This window comes from Moschus berezovskii, chromosome 3, assembly GCF_049115385.1.
Source record: "Moschus berezovskii isolate FMDL1 chromosome 3, NW_MosBer_1.0, whole genome shotgun sequence".
In the NCBI taxonomy this organism is placed as follows: Eukaryota; Metazoa; Chordata; class Mammalia; order Artiodactyla; family Moschidae; genus Moschus; species Moschus berezovskii.
Genome location: NC_142462.1, coordinates 112,455,754 through 112,478,171, shown reverse-complemented (window position 1 = coordinate 112,478,171; position 22,418 = coordinate 112,455,754). Strand labels below are relative to the sequence as shown.

At 45.8% G+C, this 22,418-nt stretch overlaps 1 protein-coding gene across 2 annotated transcripts in view; it reads left to right on the top strand.

The window, feature by feature from the left end:
- KIAA1549 (KIAA1549 ortholog) overlaps window positions 1-22,418 on the top strand; it is a 127,916-nt gene that overhangs the window by 37,164 nt on the left and 68,334 nt on the right. For both annotated transcript variants that reach the window (XM_055421335.2, XM_088834684.1), the window contains exons 2-6: window positions 11,363-14,050; window positions 15,301-15,389; window positions 16,442-16,619; window positions 18,663-18,793; window positions 21,017-21,200. In XM_055421335.2, the coding sequence (XP_055277310.2) occupies window positions 11,363-14,050; window positions 15,301-15,389; window positions 16,442-16,619; window positions 18,663-18,793; window positions 21,017-21,200 (3,270 nt within the window). The remainder of the gene's footprint in view (window positions 1-11,362; window positions 14,051-15,300; window positions 15,390-16,441; window positions 16,620-18,662; window positions 18,794-21,016; window positions 21,201-22,418) is intronic.

Genomic DNA, 22,418 nt, shown 5'->3' with positions numbered 1-22,418 from the left:
ATCAGCAGGCTGTTCATACCAATAAACAGGCAGAAGAGGGGGTTTGGGGAAGATTGTCAGTGAATGGAAATAAATTAAGTCAGGAGGAGAATATTTTGTGTGCTTGACTGAGTTGGCTTGTAGAAGTGTATGTAAATAGCACTCTGTTTGGTAATGTTGCTAAAGGTGGTCTCTTCTGACTGCTGTAGAATCCGGGGCTCTCCCACCACGCCTTAAATGAACATAGCACTGTAGAGTGTGGGGTCAAACTTGTTTCTCCCTGCCTTGATGGAGTCATTTGTTTCAGTTTGTTACCATCTCTCTGTAGATGATCACCAAATCAGTATCTTTGGCCCATATGACTATGCTGGGTGCTGGAGTCACATTTCCATCCACCTGGACTTGGTTCCCTGCCTTCCCCACGGGCCTCGCCCGAGCCAGGCTCCCCATGCTGGCCGAGCTCCATTCACACCAGCTCTTGGTGCTCTGCCTTGGGCACCATTCTCACCAGCCCTGACTTGTTTCCTTAGCCATCTTCTCAGTTTATAATGGTTGTCTCCTCTTCTCCACCGTGAGGCCCCCAAGCAGGACACCTTTCTGTCCCAGTTGACACTTCATGCCCTGCTGTTTGCTTCCATCATCAGTAGACATTTGTTGGACTTACAAGGGAATGATTGATGAATGAATGGACACGTCTGGCTCTGGGCTAAACCTGGGAGACAGATTGGTGAACGATACAGTGTTTTCCTCCAAGCATCTTGGTCATCGGCTCGGGGAGGGAGATGAGTAAGCCCAACGTCACAGTTTTATGAGAAAAGCACACACAGGTTCTGGAAGTGATGGGAACAAGAAGTCTAGGAGCATGATTGGAGTTAGAGAAAGGAGGAGGGATGGGTATTTGTAGGCGAGGAGCCAGCCTTTCCAAAAGCAGGGCGGTCAGATAAAACGTTCCGTGGTGGGAGTGTGTGGGCTGGTTGTCAGGGAGGTGACACCAGCAGGACAGGATGTGACCGGAAGATGGGGGCTCTTGTGTCACAGCTGAGGACTTTGGATTTCCGAAGGCTGTTGGGAACCCTTGTAGGATCTTAAGACTGGAATGCTGTGGAAGGATTATTTCTCTTCTTGCTTTAGAGAAACCTCAGATGCACAGAAATGGAAGGATCGGATCTCTGTGTTAGAACACCTTCCAGATGGGTTGAAGGTGCTAGGAGAGGCTTCAGGAATTTAGGGTGGGCTGTGGCTGGTGGGCAGAGACCACAGCCCCGATGGATTTCCGTGGGCAGGAGCACACTTCTGTTCAGGCTGAATTTCCTGACGATTACAGCATTTCTTAGCATGGCTCCCCTTGGGCCTAGAGCCCTGGGGGCTGGGGCACATGGGAAGCAGGTAGTCACACAGCTCTTGGGAGGCTGTGATGAATAGGAAATTGTCATGTCGGGGGTGTTCACCCTTACTGGGCCACCACCCTTTGTCCTGGTGGTGTGTGATAGCACTCAGGAAGCACTTGTCACCACAGCCGCTTCTTTGTAATCAGAGGAATGTTAAAGGATCCTCTCGGTTCTCCTGGCTCTTGAACCAAACTCAGGGTGAGCAAGGAAGTAGGTTTTGTGTCCAGGATATCAGAACATCCCTGCCTCCTGTGCACTCCAGGCCCTTGGAAAGCCTGTCTCCTCACAGAGGCTGATGATGATCAAGCAGTGGTTAAGGGCACAGACTTCAGTAGTGGTAGGGTTCAAAGGATTTGAGAGTGAATTACAAGATCCTGACTGTAAGAAGGACTTACTAATATCCAAAGAGGGATGGTCAGGTTTTCTTGGGGGCCTGTTAGATACCTATTAGATACTCAGGGCTTCCCAGGCGGCTCAGTGGTAAAGAAACCGTCTACCAATGCAGGAGACCCGGGTTCGATCCCTGGGTCAGAAAGATCCCCTGGAGAAGGAAATGGCAACCCTCTCCAGTATTCTTGCCTGTGAAGTCCCATGGACAGAGGAGCCTGGTGGTCTACAGTCTGTGGGGTCGCAAAGAATCGGACATGCCTGAGCACACATGCATTAGATAACCAGGTGGAATAGTCTGTAGTGGGCAGTTGAATCTGTGACTCAGAATTGCTTTGGACCCTTTCTTCTTTCCTGCCCCATCCATGTCATCAGTAACTAACTTTATTACTGGCCTTCTGTGCAATCTCTCTTATAACTTCTCTTGCATTCTTATCTGTCACACAGTCCTCTCTCCTTGCCCCGTCGGCTGTGTACCTGTGGGTGCGATCGATGTTTTGTGCTTCTCTCTGCTCTGCCAGGTTTTTTTTTTTCTTGTTCTGCGGGTGATTTTGATAAGAAGTCCACTTTGCTGCACATATCCAGTGGCTCCCCCATTGTTCACTGACATTCTCACGCTCCTCAGCTAACTTTCCTAGTGTTCTCTCCAACCTAGTGGAACCACTACTGTTTGTTACACAAACACATGCCACATTGTCCAGATGTGGAGCCTTTGTCCACGCTGCTGCTTCCAGCCAGCATGGCCCCACTCTCTCTCTTAAGCCTCTGACTCCCTTGATATAAAGTCAAAACTCAGTTTAGAGGTGAATTAAGGTATTGAACTTGTAGCATAAGCTCTTGACTGTTGGGAGGAGAGCCACCCAGGAGGCAGATGTGTCTCCTGGTCGCTTGGTTTCAGGCATGTGTGTTTGTGTGGAGACTGATGGCCTCAGGCTCCCATGTTTGGGGGTGAAGTGCCCTCTCATGCTTAGTCACAGGACGTCGTGTGCCATTCCAGCTCCGAGCGTAATTGGAGATGGAAGATTATCTTGAAGCTGATGGTGTCCTTTTCCCTGTTGTTCTGGGACTGTGTTTTGAATTAAATTATTTTAGAAACAGATGGCTGACTGAGAGTTTTTTTGCCTTTGTTCTTAGTGAATTGAGTATTTAGTTGAGTTTGTTTTGGTTACTTAAAGTGCTGACAGCCTTGCTTTCCAGGTTGGTAAAAGAGGATTGCACTTTATTTAGGAAAAAAATAAAGTGCGACAGAACATCTCCCAACAAGTATTCAAACATGCTTTGAATTAAACCAACATTTTAATATCCTTACCTCCTCAAATGAGAAAATCGTGCAGAGAGGGAGAGAGGCCCAGATCCCGATGGGAAGCCATCCTAGTGTTTTAACTATAATAGTCTCCATTGTGGAAAAGCTTCATGGACCCATTATTTCAGGATTGTACGGTTGCAATTGTTGTTTTCTGAAGTTGCTCGTTCTCTTCTTGTTTCACTGGTGTCACTAATTGTTATCTGTATCTCCATCTCTTGAGGAGGAAGGGGAAGGTGTGACTAATTACAGCAGATTTCTTCCGGGGAGCTGAGCAAGTTTGATACAGAACGGAACCCCATTATCTGTGGAAGGTTCTGGAGCTGTCATCTCCCTCTCTGACCAGGATTGTATTATGCCAGTGCTGTGTTTTTTTATTAGCTTTTATTTTTCCAATTAAAAGCAAAGCCCCCACTACTGATGTAGTAGCCATTTGCCAGTTTGGGGACCACTCTTTCCCTTTCTGGGGAATCCATATTATGTCCAAGGTCCATGGGTTGCAAGGTCGACTGGCAGTGTGGCATGTGACCTGGGCATGGCTGGTGGGGCATTCCTGGCTGGACTTTGAACTTTGCAGGAGTGAGGTCATGAAGCAAAGACCCAGAGGGTCCACTGACAGCTGTGCCAGTGGTGGTCCCAGCTGGGCGGTGTCAGCTGACTCTCCTTGTAGAGACCCCTGCCAGCTCCCTCACTGTTCGGCCTCACACTGTGTTCTGAGCCGGAGCCACCTTGTTCATTTCTGTAGACCCTCTGGTGTCTTTCCACTGAATCCCCTCCTGCTTATGTGGCCAGAGCTGTTTCCACTGCGAACAACAGAGAACCCTGACTGAGTAACCCTCACAAGCAAGTATAGGGTCCCATGTCAGGCCTGGACAGGGGAAGTCCACACTTTCACACCCATTTTCAGGAACCTTATATCTCATGAGGAGAAGAGGTAGCTGAGACCCAGGGATGTGAGGTGAGTTACTTAGGGTCGGCAGCTCCTGAGCTTGTGGTAGAACAGGACCGGACCTCAGGCCCACAAGCTTCCTGTCATCTCCACTCCATCACAGAGCCTTTTGCTTGAGCCAGGAGTGAATGGTGTGGTCTTGGTCACTTGAGCTGCCTTAACAGAACGCCAGACTGTGTGATGTAAACAGGAATTAGCTTCCTTCTAGTTCTGGGAGAAGGCAATGGCAAGCCACTCCAGTACTCTTGCCTAGAAAACCCCATGGATGGAGGAGCCTGGTGGGCTGCAGTCCGTGGGGTTGCTAAGGGTTGGACACGACTGAGCGGCTTCGCTTTCACTTTTCACTTTCACACATTGGAGAAGGAAATGGCAACCCACTCCAGTGTTCTTGCCTGGAGAATCCCAGGGACGGGGGAGCCTGGTAGGCTTCCGTCTATGGGGTCGCACAGAGTCGGACACGACTGAAATGACTTAGCAGCAGCAGCAGCAGTTCTGAGGCTGGAGTCTACGATCAAGGTGCCGGCAGGGTTGGTGTCTGTCAAGGCTCCACTCCTGTGCTTATGGATGCTGCCTTCTTGCTGTGTCCTTGCGTGGCCTTTCCTCCGTGCCTGGGCACCCGGGGCCGATGAGCTCTGGTTTCCCTCTTCTTATAAACAGTCCTGTTCTGTCGGATCAGGAAGGACCCCACCCTCATGACTGCCTTTAACCTCCATCACCTCCCTGCTGCTGCTGCTGCTAAGTCACTTCAGTCATGTCCGACTCTGTGCAACCCCACAGACGGCCTCCTACCAGGCTCCCCCATCCCTGGGATTCTCCAGGCAAGAACACTGGAGTGGGTTGCCATTTCCTTCTCCAATGCATGAAAGTGAAAAGTGAGAGTGAAGTCGCTCAGGCGTGTCTGACTCTTAGCGACCTCATGGACTGCAGCCTACCAGGCTCGTCCGTCCATGGGATTTTCCAGGCAAGAGTACTGGAGTGGGGTGCCATTGCCTTCTCCACATCACCTCCCTAAAGGCCCCCATCTCCAAACACCATCACAGTGAGGGTTAGAGCTTCAACACAGAGACCTGGGTAACACAGTTCAGTTCATGACAGATGGGAGCTACAGCGATTCAGGAAGTTTACTGGTGTTTGTGACTTAATAAGAGTTAAGAAACAAAGGATATCAAAGGAAGATTTCTAAAAGGAGTTTTTATGTAGTGCTGAGGTCTTAAAATACCCAGGATTGGCGAGCATGCTCAGTTGCTTCAGTCGTGTCTGACCCTTTGCAACCCCATGGACTGTAGCCCACCAGGCTCTCTGTCCATGGGATTCTCCAAGTAAGAATACTGGAGTGGGTTGCTGTTTCCTCCTCCAGGGGATCTTCCTGACCCAGGGATTGAACTTGCATCTCTTATATCTCTTGCATTGGTAGTTGGATTCTTTACCACTTGTGCCACCTGAGGTCTTTAAAATACTGAGGACTGGCCAGCAGTTACTATTTATTTGCCTCAAGGTTGAGTCTTCTGTGCAGAGGGCTCTTTGGTGATTGTTCTTTGGCTGAGCCCCCAGATCCAGCCTGAAATGCTGAATCGGGAACCACAGTTTCCCAAACTACATGGGACCTGTGAAGCCTGCCCTCTGGTTTCAGACTGTAGCTCCCCCGACAGAGCCTGGCTATACCTTTCATGTCTGTTTCAGCATTTTCCACTGACCTGGTTGCTGCTGTCCCCACCCCAGGCCAGAATCCCCTTCAGTACTCTCCGGCAAGTCCTTGCATGGTGCCCCGTCTGTACTTACCCTCTCTTCCAGGTGAGGGTCAAAGGCGGCTTCCCCTCTGGACCCCATTTCCTTCTTCCTTCCCAGCCCCCTGGGCTTTGCGTCTTTTACTTCTTCCTCTCTCGAGGGTTGTTCCATCAGCGTTGTTCCTAGCCTGGTCCCCACAAAGAAGGGTCCTGGTGCTTGGCGTTAGTATTACCCACGGTGTGGTTTTCAAAACACAGGTTCCACCCCAACAGGAACAGCAGCGAACACAGACACCCACACCGAGTCCTGAGCCCCAGGCCCAACCTGCTGAGTGAGAACCCAACTTATTTTGGTTTTTATTTGGAAAGCATCTTAGACATCAAGCAAAGCTGCAAAATTAACAAGAGTTCTCAGAAGCCCATTTACTCAGCATCTCGCCTTGGCCCTGGTTAACCTGTTCTTCACGCTGTAGTAGGAGGGACTTTTAGATCCTTATTCTGATCGTGTCATTCTTGCTTTATGCTTTTAACGGATATCATGATAGCATTTACTGTAGGGAAGAATTTAAGCTTTCCATCTTGAGACACAGACACACAAATCTCAAACAATTACAGAAAAGATTGATAAACTTGACCACATTAAAACTGATAATTTCTATTCATCAAAAGAGCACATAAAACTGAGATGTTCTTTCTGTTACTATATATATGCGATCTGATAAATACATCTTTGTTAGTAGTATTTCTTATCTACTCGATATTTGGTAATAAAAACAGTACCACTTGGAGGAGAGAGTAGAAAGTAGGAGGTAGCTGGTAGAAGGTATTAATAGACAGTTGGGGTTGGAGAAAGAAAGAGAAGAGACACAGTCTTTTCTAAACCAGGGAGAGAAAAATGAAAGGTAGGAAGAGGAGGAGGATGGTTTTAAGAACGGCACTAAAATCCCTCTTAGGACAGCCTAAGAAGTAGGATAAAAGGTGTTGAAGATTTGCCACATTGGGTATTGGTTTAATTATCTGACTGCTTTTGTTTTTAAACACCTAGAGATTCTAGCGGGCTCTTGTTTTGTGGCGGACTTAATAGCCATGGAGTGGAGATGACTCACCCTGCTTTGCAAACTCCACAGTTCAGCAGAGAAGCAGAAGTAATGGTTCTATTTGGATGAAAGCTCTTTAGAGGTTTTTGATGTTGCCGTCCCTTGGGTTTTCCAGGCCAGCCCTCAGAGGATGTTTTGTTTTCTGAGCGCCCGTGCCTGCAGCTGTGAGCTGCCCCGCATGGACAGTGGGACCTCACAGCTCAAACAGCATGCCTTGGCATAGGTTTCAGGGGCACAGAATTTAGCATGTGCTTTTCAGTTCATTTATAACACAACTTAGCATGTTTTTCAATGTAATTTCTCCACTAGCAGTCTTAATGAAATAGGCTGATTTGCCTCAGCCTGGTGTGGTGTGAAGAGCATTCAACCAGTGAGGGCTTAGGAACCTGCCTTTCTAGGCTGGCTCTGCCCTGATGCTATTTTGAGCAAGTCAGCTTAAACCCTGAGCCTCATTTGCCATGCGAGGGGGTTGCCAAGTTCTTAAAGGATCCATTCAGCTTGAAAAGTCCACGATGCCATGTTTGACTAGTGTATTTAGGGAAGGTTTCCAGATGGAAAAATACAACCTTCAAAAAGGATAAATACCAAATTATGCATGTGTGAATGAGACCAGCAACTTCCTCGAGACAGGCAGCTCACACATGAGTTTTTAAAAAGTTTCATTTTTTAAAATATTATTATTTGTTTTGTTTTTTGGCCATACTGTGCAGCTTGTGGTATCTTAGTTGCTCGACCAGGGATTGAACCCAGGCCCTCAGCAGTGAAAACATGAAGTCCTGACTAACTATTGGATCACCAGGGAATTCCCAAGATTTTATTTTATTTTTTTTTAAAGAACAGTTTTAGGTTCACTCAGTTAGCAAAATTGAGAGGAAGGTAGAGAGATTTCCCATATACTCCCTGCCCCCACCCACTTATAGCCTCCCCCATTGTTAACATCCCCCACCAGATGGTACATTTGTTTCAGTAAATGAACCTACACTGACACAGCATTGTCACCCAAAGTCTAGTTCACTTTGGGGTTCACCTCTGATGTGCTTTCTGAGGGTTTGCATTGTGAATTTTTCATCACTATGAATCTGCATGGCACTTGGGCACTTTCTGCTCTGTTCCATACAGCTTGGCAGGGACCTACAAAGGAGAAGGGGGTGCAAGGTTTGTTGTACCGTCTACACAGAAGAAAGTGGCTCAGTACTTGATACTTAGAGTGTGGTTGGATCTAGCCCCACCTGGATGCCATGCAGAAGCTCAGCGGGCCCTCTCCTGCCTGGGCCCTGCCTGACAGTGCCTGTATCTTAACAAGATCCCCCATCACGCGTGTATCATCCCCATTCCTTTCTCCATGTTGTCAAAGAGAGAACTTTGCACTCGTGTGTGAACTAGAGTGCTTGAAAACTGATCTACAGGGCTTGAAATTAGAGTCTCTGAAGACTTTTCTGCTGGGAGAGACTCACCTGGGTTTTCTAATCTCTTCCTGAATTAACTACAGAAGTGATTCCCATGGCATTTCAGCGGCTGTCTCTTTAGAGCTGATGTCTTTCTCCTGGGACTTGGCCAGAAGGCAGGGGAAGAACGCACCATGGCTTGGCTCACCTCACAGTTCTTAATAGGAAGTTTTTGTTCCTGTTTTACTAGCCAGGAGAATTTTTCATTCTTTTGATCACTTTGCCTTCCCTGTTCCCTGTCCTTTGTAGGCAGAATTGATTGAATTCTAAGTTGCATCAGATGCTTGGGCTCATAAATTAGCCACTAAACGCTTCTCTATTTGCTGTTTTATCTCTTGCAGTTTTCCAGTGCACTTATGAGTATGTTTCTGATTCGATTAAAAAGGGATCTTGCTCTTTCTTCAGGTCTTCTATTTCAAAATAAATCATAGCAGAGCTTTCAAGCACATAAAATAATTTATTCTTAGGAAAACTTTTGAATCTATGTGCTGCATAGTTGCACATGTTGTTATTTTACTTCTCGAATCTATCACATCTTAGCCTTTACTGTGGAGGAGAGCAGCTGCTACTTTACTGTGTTTGTCATAAGTACCATCTTTACTTTTACTCGTGCTTGGGATGTGGCAGGTAAATAGTAAAAGCATATAGACCAGAAATGCTCGAGCCTAGTTGTATGGAAGACAACAGATGCCTAATAGATATTGCTATGAAACAACCTAAAATCTCTGAGAAACAACTTTCTTCTTTAATTATCTATTCATTTTTAAAAGTCATAGTCCACAGAAAGTGAGCAGCTTTAAAGTAAGCAGCTTCTGTCTGGTGTAAATTTGTAACTTTCAGATGCTAACGGAACCAGCTAGAAATAGTTCATCTATATAAATAAAAGATTGAATATAATTTACAAAGTTTAGTGTGTACACACAAGATCTATTCAGTTTTGTCTAAATGCCGCTCTTTCCACTTCTATGCCGTGTAACAAGCTATTTTAATTCTGTATTAGGTCTCTTGTAACCTTACAGATTAAATAGTATTTTTATTGTTCATTTATAACATCAATGCTTGTTTAGATTTAACCACATTTTACCATTCCTTTATTCTCTGTTTATTCTCAGATCTTCCCTCCAGGATAATCACCTTTTCTTTTGATGTATATCCTTATTTAGAGAGACTCTTCTATTGGTCTTCTGTTAGTATAACCACTTTTAAAAATCTGAAACTGTCCTTATTTTTAAAAATAGAGAGTACTACTGGTTATTCAAGTCTAGGTGTCAGATATTTTCTCTCAGCACGTTGAAGACATTATTGTTTCACTGTTAGTTGGCTCCTAGTTCTGTGAAGTAGTTACCTGATGGTTAATTGCCATTCCTTTTCTCTGACTACCTGCACAATTATTATTATTTATCTATTTATTTTTTGGTCTTTGGTGTCCTATGGTATCATCACGTGTGTCAATATGGGTTTTTAAAAACAATTCACCTGATTTGCGATTCTTTGTCTTCCTGAATTGAAACATTCATGTCTCTTATTGAAGAGTTCCTAGCACTATCTCTTTTAATATTGCCTCCACCCAGTTCCCTCCACTATTTTTTTTAAAACTTTGATCCAGTGTGTGTTGCTCTATCTCATTTTGCCTTCTATACGTTCTTCACTGCTTTCTTTTGTATGTCTCCTCATTTTGTTTCTCTGTGCTCCATTCTGAATAATTTCTAGGTCTGTTCCCCAGTTCACTAAATCTTCAGCTATGTCTAAGTTGCTGTTTGCTGTGTATTTTATATTGTATATTGAGTTTAAAGGGCTTCCCTGATGGCTCAGTTGGTAAAGAATCCACCTGCAATGCAAAAGATCCCAGTTTGATTCCTGGGTTGGGAAGATCCATTGGAGAAGGGATAGGCTTACCCACTCCAGTATTCTTGGGCTTCCCTGTGGCTCAGCTGGTAAAGAATCTGCCTGTTGCAGACCTGGATTTGATCCCTGGCTTGGGAATGGCTGCCTACTCCAGTATTGTGGCCTGGAGAATTTCATGAACTGTATAGTCCATGGGGTTGCAAAAAGTCAGACACGTCTGAGCGACTTTCACTTTTCACTTATTGAGCTGTTAGTAAAAGTCACTCACTGTGCTAGGTAGTAGGGAGAGAGATCAATAGTTCCTGTCCTCAAAATGCTCAGAGTGTAATGAGCAGACAGTTCATTTCAGTGGGACACGATCAGGGATGTGACAGGTAGAAAAGTAGGGAGAGACAGTCACCCGCCTTTGGAGTGTTGAGGAGGGAGCTGGTACCTGGGCTGTATCTGCAGGACTGGTAGAAATAATCCAGGTGGAGAGCAGGGGGAGGGCGTCCCCACAGAGAAGGAGACAGATGTGCAGATCACTGAGCCACAGAGGATCTGGGCTTGGGGAACTGCAGGTAGATCACTGAGCCACAGAGGATCTGGGCTTGGGGAACTGCAGGTAGCTCACTGAGCCAGAGTGTAGTTGGGACGGTGTGAGAGCAGAGCAGGGAAGGGTGAGAGGTGAGCCTGGATGTGGAAGGGCCTACAACTGGGAAACTGCTGAACTCTCTTCCCTGCATAGCGCGTGGTGCTGTCAGAGTAGTCATGTTCATTTCTCGTTAGAGCCAACTCTTCTGAAAGAATAGGAAAACGGGCTTGGGCATCAAGGCAGGCTTCTACTGAGATTCCAGCTCCACCCGCACCTGGGTGGTCATGTAACTGATTTAGTTACCTTCTCCGAACTTCTCTTTCTCAGTGATAAATGAGAGAGAAGAGATGAGACGGCTCTGTGCGTCCTCCTCTATTTATAGTGTTCTGTGGTGGTGTGATAAGGCAAGAGGAACATGTTAGTGTGTGTATACAGACAGGCACAACACGCTTAAGTAAAAGGTGGTGCTCAAATTTATGAGTATTTGCAGGTATTATGCTGACAGTTAACTGGCAATTTCTGGCTTCCAATTGGTTGTTTAACTTTTTTTGAATTGTGGATATTCAGTGAGTGGGTATCTGTTGATGGAGAATATTTTCATATCTGAAACAAAATGTTATCAGTGTGACTTTTCATTGCCTTTCAACTGAACTCGGCTGTTATTTTCTTAGATGAGCTCCCTCTGGAACAGCACAATCTTTCTTTCTCCTCCGCGGAGCTCATGCTGAGGGAAGGTGCTGTGCCCAGCACTGCATACGTGGCCTTAACAGAAACTGCTCCAGGGTCCCCGCAAAGCAGTTCTCTCCACGTCACATCATCTCCACCCACCACGACTTTTGATGCAGCCTTTTTTAACCAAGGAAAATGGACCCAAAGTACAGCAGATCCCAGCATCTTTGCGGCAAATTATGTGGCAGTGACGAGCAACGAGGTCCTTGATGACGATGAAATGGACAACTTCTTGCCAGAGACTTATTGGACGACCTCCCGTGTGGTTTCTCCGGTACGATACGTCACAGTCAGTCCGCCGGAGCTGCCCAAAGAAACCTTAGACTCCGTGCTGACTCCGTCGTTACCCGTCATACCTTTACAAGATGAAGACGTGACACCAGCCTGGCTAAACAGAGTGCACCAACCAACCACGTATGCTGAACTCCCCAGTCATTTCAATGCTTTTCGGTCAGCTTTTCCCACTTCCGAGGGAATCATTCCAATGCCTAGTAGGAATTTGGCGTTTTATCCTTCTGATGCTTGTGGGCACATGTCAAGCAGAACTTTGCCAGAGATCATGGCTTCAGGAGCAGAGGGCTCAGGAACCCTCCTTCTTAGCTCGTGGTCTTCTGAGTCCCGGCCACCAGGTGATGATGTTACTCAGCAGCCATCTCCCCCATCAGGGCAGGTCTCACCACCTCCAGAGGATGCTCTGGCCATAGATACAGACAGGTACCCTGATGTCACCACTGCTTTGGGTCAGAGTCTAGACAAAACCGTCTCTCCAGGCACACACCGTCCTGCAGCTCTGTCGCCGATGGTCCTCGCTTTCAGCAGCAGCAGTGCACATTGGGCTTTGTTTCCAACTCCTCTGGCATCTGGATCCTATTCTGCTCAATCAGCTGGCATGTCACATAACCGCTTTCTTCCCGGCGACTCCAATGAGGCATCAGAATTGCCTGGCTACTCAGTGGTCCCAAGTGGTGCGGGTGACTCCCCTGTCCGGACCCCGGTGTCTTTGTCCAGACCATACACGTGGTGTGTGTCCTGCGCTGCAGTGTCGTCCCGGCCCGTGCTGTCAACGAGCCTCACAGAGAAGGACGTGGGATCGGGCGATGGTGCTGAGACCCTGTCCCCCACCCCCTTGGAAGCCAGCAGCATCTCTCCACTGAGCAGCGTCGTCACGGACTTCTCTGAATTTGAGGAAGATTCTCAAGAGTTTAATACACTTTTCCCCTCCAGGCCGATGGTTCCTCTGTCTTCTCCATCTGGGGAAATCTCGGCCACCAGCGTCGGTGTTTCAGCCGAGTGGGAGATGAGCAGTGTAGTGACCGTGCAGGTGTACCCTCCCCACGGCCACCTGTCCGTGCCTGTGTCACCTGACGCTGCTCTGGGCTCCTCCTCTGTCGCTCAAGTGATGCCGTCCAGCGTGACAGCCGTGCCATCCTCGGTCACCCCCGGCGTCCTTCTTGACTCTTCTTTCCCCATCGCAGCAGACGGAAACACACCATCGCTTGCCGTCAGCAGACCAGGTCTTTTTACGTCTTACAGTTCGGCCCCGCCGGCAGTGTCTTCGCTTTTCCTGGACCGAGAACCTGTCAGTTTTTCCCAACTTGAAACTGCAAGTATTTGGGGTTCTGCATCCAGCTTTTTCTCTACTCCACCGCTGGAATACAGCAGCAGTGTCCCTCCATCTTCAGAACTATTTGCTTCTCCATCTCTGAGGCCAAGGGATCTGTCTACCTTTGTTTCTCAGGAGTTTTCCAGCTTGGTTGAGACACCTACATTGACCGATGCAATCAATTCTCAGTCACCGCAGCCCTCTATTCCCGGTTCCACAAACCTGGAGTTTTCTCAGCCCTGGCCAAGCTCAGATTTTCTTTTAAGCACGTTCACTCTTCTCCCTGGTTACTCTGCAATGTCACGACACTCCAGCTTCCCCTCTGATTCTCTGAAGTTTTCTGAAGCGCCCACAGTGTCGCTGACAGATACTGAAGCTCATTTTACCTCAGCTTTCACTGAAACTACCTCCTCTGTTGAGTTTTCACTCATGTCCCATGAATCCGCAGTCACCACACTGGTGCCCTCCAGCTCCGAGCCTGTTTTGACTGCTGACTCTCACTTCATGTCACTTTGGACTGCTGTTCTTACTTCACCTGTTTTAACTGAACCTTCTCTCTTTTCAACGCCGACACCTTCTGGTGGTATCAGTGCTATAAGCGATCGCATGTCTGTCTTACCCTCTTTCTCGGAAGTCACCCCTACCAGCACGGTGCTGGTCACTGCCGGGTACCTGCCATCAGCATCCTCCTCTGTTCCCGACGTGACCCCCTCGCTTCTACCTACGGAGCCTACAGGTGGTTCGCATGGGCCGTCCTTCACACCCGCGGATTTACCAAGGAACACCTCTACTGAAGCAAGCATATCTGATACCAGTGGTGCCCCTGAGAATTCTGGTCACACCACCCTGAACAGCAGAACTGCCAGTCAGGATCCCCACGAGGGCAGCACGGTTCTCCCCGCACTGTCCCTTCATCCCGTGACCACCCCCACTCCCGAAGCATCAGCTCATACTCCAGCGCTGGTCACCACCAAGTCGCCATATGTGTGTGACATTACAGTTCCTGATGCCTATTTGATCACAACTGGTAAGCCCCTGCTTCACGTCCCTTCTCTCATTTGGGGTGATCTTCCAAAGGTGCTAATATGAAACGCATATATGATGTGCAGCTTTGGGGCAAAGTATAAGCTCTGGATCCAGACAACTCCTCACTGTTTTACCAGCTCCTATGAGTTCTCCGGACAGTTAGCTTCTCTAAGCCTCAGTTTCCACAACTGTTAAACAGGGAGGATGGTGGCACTTACTACTTTGGGTTGTTATAGAGATTTCAATGCGTTAACACATATAAAATACTTTAACCCAGTGCCTGGCCTATATAGTAAATGCCCACAAAATATTACAGATTAGCAGCAATGAAAACAGATTTAAGTGAGCCTTAAAAGTGTTTGCTAGGATCTTTGTCTTTCTAGCTCATAACCCATTGGATGCATAGACGACACAGTTAAAGTAAAACACCTTCATGTTTAGTTCAAGCAGTTAGTTGGACAAACGTGTAAGGGCCTCCGCTGCAATTTGTTACTCATTTGCCATTCTCACTTTTCCTGGAAAAGAGGGGGAACTTTGTTTATATATGAAAATGTTAGTTACTCAGTGGTGTCTGACTCTTTGTGACCCCACAGACTAGCCCGCCAGTCTCCTCTGCCCATAGAATTCTCTAGGCAAGAATACTGGAGTGGGTAGCCATTCCCTTCTCCAGGGGATCTTCCTGAGCCAGGGATTGAATCTGGCTCTCCTGCATTGCAGGCAGATTCTTTACCAGCTGAGCCATCAGAGAAGCCAAGGAGAGCAACATGGGGTGACTTAGTATCCTCTGAACTGGGTCACAGACGTTGACCTTCTCCCCAGCCTGCCGTCTGAGTTACTGGCCAACAGGCAGTAGCTTCTCTTGCAGCTGCTCGACTGTTTTAGTCGCAGGAACTGGAGTACCCCGGATGTCATGTCTGAACAAGTCTAGTGACTGTGGCCTGCCATCAGACTTTCCCACTTGTTCCTCCTGAGAAGTGGCAGGTGTGCATCAAGCCAGTGTCCTGTTCATACGCACTGAAGTACAACGTGCGGTTGATCAGCAGCCTGGTTCTGCGTGTTGGTTGGGGTAGGGATGAGGGATAGAAAGGAAGAAGATGGCAGGAGAGGAGGAGCAGGCAGGGAGCCAAGTAGTCGGGGAAGGTGGAACTGGGAGGAGGGAGGAGAACGCACGGGGTCTTTTTGCTCCACACTGAGACCAAGGGAGCCCGTGGGTCCTCTGCACATTCATAATGACACTGCCCTGCCTTGCAGTGCTGGCCCGCAGAGCCGTGCAGGAGTATATCATCACATCCATCAAAGAGGTGCTGAGGACCCACTTCAACCGCGTGGTGGAGCTCAAGGTGGGTCTGCACGGTGTGGAAATGTGGACGGGGAGCCGGGGTGGATTGCACGCCACAGTGGGAGCAGGACACTTGCTTTCCTCTTTCCCCCTCCCTCCTCCTGGTGGACACCTTCTCTTCCTTTGGATCGCCCCTCAAACATCCAGTTCTCCAAGGAGGCCTTTCTGACCCCAGATGAGGCCAGGTTTAGTCCATCGGGGGACGTGTTGGCAGAGTGGGAACAAAGGGCTGTAAGACTCGAGTCTGGGGTGATGACCTAAGGATCTCACTTCCCTTGATTTACATGAAAGGGCTTGGATGAGAGTTTAGAGTGAGTGTGTGTGTATGTTTCTGTGCATCGAGTGAGATGGGCTTATGCTGGACACCTGCTAGTGTCTCCTATCCCCTGCTGAGCTCACAAAGCCATGTTCTAGTCTGGCACCATCCTGAACAGAGCCATGAGCCATGCGTGGCTGTTGAGCATGTGGAATGGGGCTTGTCCCAAGTGAGATGTGCTGTCAGTGCAAAATACACACCACATTTCAAAGACTCAATGCAAAAGGGGATGCAGAATATCTCATTAATCATGTTTTTGCATTGCCTACAATTGAGATGATATTTCATATATGATTTAAGTAAAATGTTTTAAAAATTAATTTTACCTGTTTATTTTTATATTTTTAAATGTGGCTACTAGAAATTTAAAAAATTACATATGTGGCTCACATATTTCTTGTGGATAGTTCTGCTTAGTAGAGTAAGTGCTCATTTTTATGTGGGTTAAATACAATAAAACACCTTGAATTTTTCTGAATTCCTTATTTGGTTCCTATTATTGACTATTATTCTTTTTCACAGTCCTTGCTCTTGTAATTTTGTGCTTTTGTTGAGAAAGTTGACAGATACGTTAGAGAAATAACTAAAATAAAATTTTAATTATCTCTGAAGCCATACCCCTTCATTTACAGTTATTTTTTAACTTTATTATTTTTCTACTCAATACAACTTCCTTTAGTTTGAATTATATTACCCTCAAATTTTCTAATTAATGTTTTTTGTGTTTATTTTTATAGGTTTATGAACTATTCGCTGACTTCACTTTTCTGGTAACATCTGGTCCCTTCGTTTACACGGCAATATCCGTCATCAATGTACTTGTAAATAGTAAACTTGTACGAGACCAAACTCCTTTAATCTTGGCTGTGAAACCCTCCTTCCTTGTGCCAGAGTCCAGGTTCCAAGTTCAAACAGGTAAGAAGACTTAAGTATAGTTGTTCTGATTTGTAAATAGAATTTCATTTTATTTTTCTATGTTTTAAAATAGTTTGGGGAGGATTGTGTCAAAATTTGTTATTCAGAATTTCAAAAAACTTTATAATGATGGAGAATTTCCAGCCTATATAAAAGTGCACAGAATAATATAATGAACCCCTAGGTACTCATTGTACGGCTTCAACAATTGATGGCTCAGACGGTAAAGAATCTGCCTGCAATGCAGGAGACCTGGGTTCAAGCCCTGTGTTGGGAAGCTCCCTGGGTTGTGAAGATCCCCTGGAGGAGGGCATGACAACACACTCTAGTATTCTTGCCTGGAGAATCCCCAGGCACAAAGGAACCTGGGGGGCTACAGTCCACGGGGTTACAAAGAGTCGGACACAACTGAGTGACTAACTCACAACAATTGTCAACTCCTACCCAGTTTTGTTACCTCTTTGTCCCCAAATAAACCCCCTTCTCTCACGTTATTTTGATATGGCCTTGTGGCATCTCATTCATAAATATTTCATCCTGTGCCTCTAAAAGATAAGACTATTAAACATATATACATACACATAAAATATACACATGCATACATACACACATTTATTCACAATATCATTGTCACACCCTCTGAAATTAACAGTAATTCCTTAATGTCATTTAAATTTTTATTATGGACTTTTAAAAACATACAGAAGTAGAAAGAATACTGTAGTTAGCCCACATATGTGCATACAAACTTAAAAAATTATCAGCATTTTCCCAATTTTGTTTATCTCACACAGACTTTTTTGAGGAAGCTAGAGTGTTTTAAAACAACATCAGATACCATGTCATTTCACCCATACATACTTAAGAATTCATCACTAGTGAATTTATTTATATTTCAAATGTTTCAGTGTTGTATCTTTTGATGCCCCAGTTATTATCTTACATATTTTTCCATTTTAAAATGGTTTGAGTCACCTTCACATTGCATGTAGTCCTTTGGTATAGTTGGCTTTCCACGTTTCCATGTTGGTGGGAATGTAAATTGGTGCAGCCACTATGGAAAACAGTACGGAGGTTTCTCAAAAAACTGAAAATAGGGACTACTCTATGACCCAGCAGTTGCACACTTGGATGTGTAGCCAAAAAAATGAAAACACTAATTCAAAAAGACACATGCACCTCAGTGTTCATAGCAGCATTGTTTTCAATAACCCAAGACATGGAAGCACCCACGTGCCTGTCAGCAGGTGAATGGATGAAGGTGTGATATGTATGTGTGTGTGTACATATATATATATATATATATATAGTGGTGATGCTCAGTCAGGTCAGACTCTTTGTGAACCCATGGATTGTAACCCGCCAGATTCCTCTGTCAATGCGAATTTCCCGGCAAGAATATTGGAGTGGGTTGCCATTTATTCTTCCAGGGAGTCTTTGTGACCCAGGGTTCGAACCTGTGTCTCCTGTGTCTCCTGCATTGGCAGGTAGGTTCTTTACTGCTGAGCCACCTGGGAATCCCTATATATTTATATACTATTCAGCCATAAAAAGGAATGAAAATTTTGCCATTTGCAAGAACATGGATGGACTTAGAGGGTATTAGTCAGACAGAGAAAGACAAATACTGTGTTTTTGTGAATAAGACAGAAAAGAAATAGATCATAGAGAATGCACTAGTGTTTAAAAGTGGAAAGAACCAAGGGTGGGGACAATATAGATGTAAGAGATTAAGAGGTGAGAACTACTATGTATAAAATAAATAAGCTACAAGGGTATATTGTATAACACAGGGAATATAGCTAGTATTTTATAACTATAAATGAAATATAACCTTTAAAAATTGTGAGTCAGTGTGTTGTACACTTGAAACTTACATAATCATGTACATCAACCCTCCCTCAGTAACAGAATAATTTTATAGAACTTAACCATGTACTATGGGGCAGAGTTCGTTGATTTAGACGCTCTTTTGTCCCTCCTCATTTTAAATACTCAAGACACGCCTAGTTCAGGGGACTGTGTTGCTGTCCTTCTTTTCAGTACTCCAGTTTGTGCCTCAGAGTGTGGACACTGGCTTCTGCAACTTCACCCAGCGCATCGAGAAAGGCCTGATGATAGCTCTCTCAGAAGTGAGAAAACACCACCAGGGGAGGTATAACCTCACGGTGCAGGTGAGAATAGCCTTGAGTGCAGAGCAAGATGCTTTATCTTTTAAAGAGGAACCCGTTTCTTAGTGTTTTGTTTCAGACACACTTAGCTCTTACTAATTCCCTCCGGCAGAGGAGATTCGTTTCTCACGGATTAGAGAGCATCTTTTTCCATGGCATTGAGCCCACAGAGCATGAATAGGCTGAGTATCTTTGAAAGGTTGCAGAGTGGCGCAATAACCAGGGAGCTCAGATATGGTGGGCTGAAGAGAAATGAGCCTACGTGGGGAATGTAAAAATGTCTAGAAATGAACAGTGTCAACTTAAATATCCAATGAGGGGAATGCCTGAACACACTGGAGTTTCATAGGATGGAATTTCATTTCATGGAATACCGTGAGATGCAGTGTTCCGCTGTATGAACAGAATATAGTACTAATCAAAGAACAGACTTTGTACTACATGGAAACTGATGTTTTTACATTTCTTTGATATTTATTCCTCCATATGCTTTGTTTTCTCTCTTTTGAATTCATGTTAAAAAGATCTTGGTGATCCTGGATCCCCCATGCATGTTTCTGACTTTTTCCATCTCTCTCTCTCTAATATTTATTTATGTATTTTTGGCTGTGTCAGGCCTTAGTGGCAGCATGTGGGATCTTTTGTTGTGGCGTACAGGCTCTTCATTGCTGCGTGAGGGCTTCTGTCTAGTTGTGGCACAGACAGGCTCAGTACTTGAGGCACACGGGCTTCATTGTCCTGCGACATGTGGGGTCTTAGTTCCCTGACCAGGAATCAAACCCAAGTCCCCGGCATTGAAAGGTGGATTCTTAATGACTGGACCACCAGGGAAGTCCCTCTACCTCTTTTTGAAATTCCCTGCTTTTACAGATTTCTAAATCTTGTCCTCCAAGTTACTGATGTAGTCTTCAGCTGTGTTCATTACGTTACTCATTTCCTGTATTGAATTTTCTTTTAGCTATCATTTGTTTTTCATTGTTATTTGCTCTTTGTTGCATTGCAGGCTTCCTATAATAATGCAGGCTTGTCTTGAATGATGTTACAACATTCCCTTGAAAGTTTCTGAGGATGTTAATTAGAATTTTTAATAAGTTGTCTTCCATGTCCTAAGTTTTCTCTGCATTCTTTGCCATTGTTCTGTGTTTATCTTGGGTCTTCACTTTCATGCTATTAGTTTTCTGTAAACATCTGCTGACCGTCAGTGGTTGTCTTTAGGAACGAGGAAGAAGGTGGTTTTAGCACCTTGTTCATCTTTGCCCTTCAGCTGTAGCCTGTGTCTACATCAGCCCTCTCTCCTGATAGGAGAGTTCACTGGAGCCCTGGCTAGCAGGCAGTATGTGGTCAGGGGCAGGCAGCTGTCGTATGAGATGAGGAGGTTGCATCCTGGGAATGGGGTGTGTTGATGTATTTTTCATGGCAGAACAGCTCCTCCGTTCACTCTTTTTCCTTCTTTGTCTCTTGTGTGTACTGTGGTTATTTCCACCACCTTCCTGCTTAGAGGCTGCCCCACAGCGGGTCTTGGGCCCTCTCAGACCAGGAGCTCCTCTTCTTCAGGGAGCAGTTCTTCAGCCTCCTGGGGAGACGCTGGGGCTGCTGGCCCTTCTGAGTTGGCCTGGGTGTGACGTGGGAAGGGAGATGGTGGGAGGTACCCGAATTGGTTGTTGGCACCCAGTCTTTACCTAGGGACCCCAGTGGCTGTCCTGCAGCCCACTCTGGTCTCAGTTCCTGCAGGTCTCTGGGAGGAGGCCTCCTGGGGCCTCTGGAGGAGACCCTTCTCAGCCCACTGTGGTCTGTGCATGTGTGTGTTTTGGGGTCTTGGTTCCTTCCGTTCTGGTTTGTATCAACATGATTCCCACCCTGTCTCCAGCTTCTAGTAGTTTGACAGAATCTCTGGTTTTCTTCTTTTCTCGGTGTCTTTGTAGATTTATTCCCCTTTGTTCATCTTAGTCTTATTTCAGTGGGATTTGGGGTGGGAATGAAAAGGGGAGGGACTATAAATACATGTGCTCAGTTCTCCACTTAATGTAAAAAACGTTTTCAGTAAACTGAGAGTTTAAAATTATTACTAAAGGGTACCTGATTGTGAAGCCAGTTACTCTTCCTTTAAAAATATTCTTAAAAAATAAAAAACTTGGTGAGGGAAATTGTGAGAGGGAAATCGTAGTCAAGCTTTTAGCTAGATGTTTTAATTTATCTTAGAAACTTATTCCGATTTCTTTCTTTCAGATCTTGAATATCACTGTGGGATCTTCGAGGCTGGCTCCTCGCCGGGGCCCAGTGAACATCATCTTTGCTGTCAGAGGCTCGCAGGGGTTTCTGAACGGATCCGAAGTGAGCGAGCTGCTCAGAAACCTGAGCGTGGTGGAGTTCAGTTTCTACCTGGGGTACCCGGTGCTGCAGATTGCCGAACGTGAGTGGTGCTCTCCTGGGGAACATGGCTGTGAGCGTTTGCGTTGGTGGACCTCTTCAAACAGAATAGCTAGCAGAAATCCAGAATATAAATCAGATAAAACTGGAGCTTCTCAGATCAGGCGGGGGTGGGCCTCCAGAGCCCTCCTCTCCCCCTGGGCTTGCTTTGTTATTCTCTTTAGAGAGCCAAGGGTACTATCCAAGATTATACTAGTCTTGGAAAAGGTGAAACCAGAGGGACTGAGTAACCAGGGGTGAAGGATGTGAGGAAAGCAGCTTGGAGTAGGGGGAGGGGATAGTGATGAGAGTGACTTGTATATTATGGTGGTGGTTACACACCTCTATGCACTTGTCAAAACCCATAAAACTATTGCTGCTGCTGCTAAGTCACTTTAGTCGGGTCCGACTCTGTGTGACCCCATAGACGGAAGCCCACCAGGCTTCGCCATCCCTGGGATTCTCTAAGCAAGAACACTGGAGTGGGTTGCCATTTCCTTCTCCAATGCAGGAAAGTGAAAGTGAAGTCACTCAGTCGTGTCTGACTCTTAGCGATCCCATGGACTGCAGCCCACCAGGCTCCTCTGTCCATGGGATTTTCCAGCCAAGAGTACTGGAATGGCTTGCCTTCTATTAGGTTGGTGCAAAAGTAATTGCGGTTTTGCACTGTTCAACTTCGCCATTTGATATCGGAATATCTTCTTAAATAAATTTGGTTATGTTATACATCATTTTAATGCCCATTTCTCACTTTATGTTTTTTGCTAATGATTTGTTACTGGCTGTGTATTTTATATTTATTTTAGACTATGGAAATGTAGTTAAACAAAAAGCAAATTCGAGTGATTTCCTTGAGTTCAAAATGGGTTGTAAAGCAGCAGAGACAACTCACAACATCAAGAAAGCATTTGGCCAAAGAATTCCTAATGAATGTACAGTGCAGTGGTGGTTCAAGAAATTTTGCAAAGGAGAGGAAAGCCTTGAAGATGAGGAATGTAGTTTGGAAGTTGACAGTGGCCAGTTGAGAGCCATCAACGAATCTGATCCTTTTCCAACTACACAAGAAGTTGCTGAAGAACTCAACATTGACGACTGTACAGTCATTCGGTATCTGAAGCAAATTGGAAAGGTAGAAAAGCTCGATAAGTGGGTGCCTTGTGAGCTGACTGAAAAAAAAAAAATTGTCATTTTGAAATGTCTTCTTATTCTAGACAACAACAGT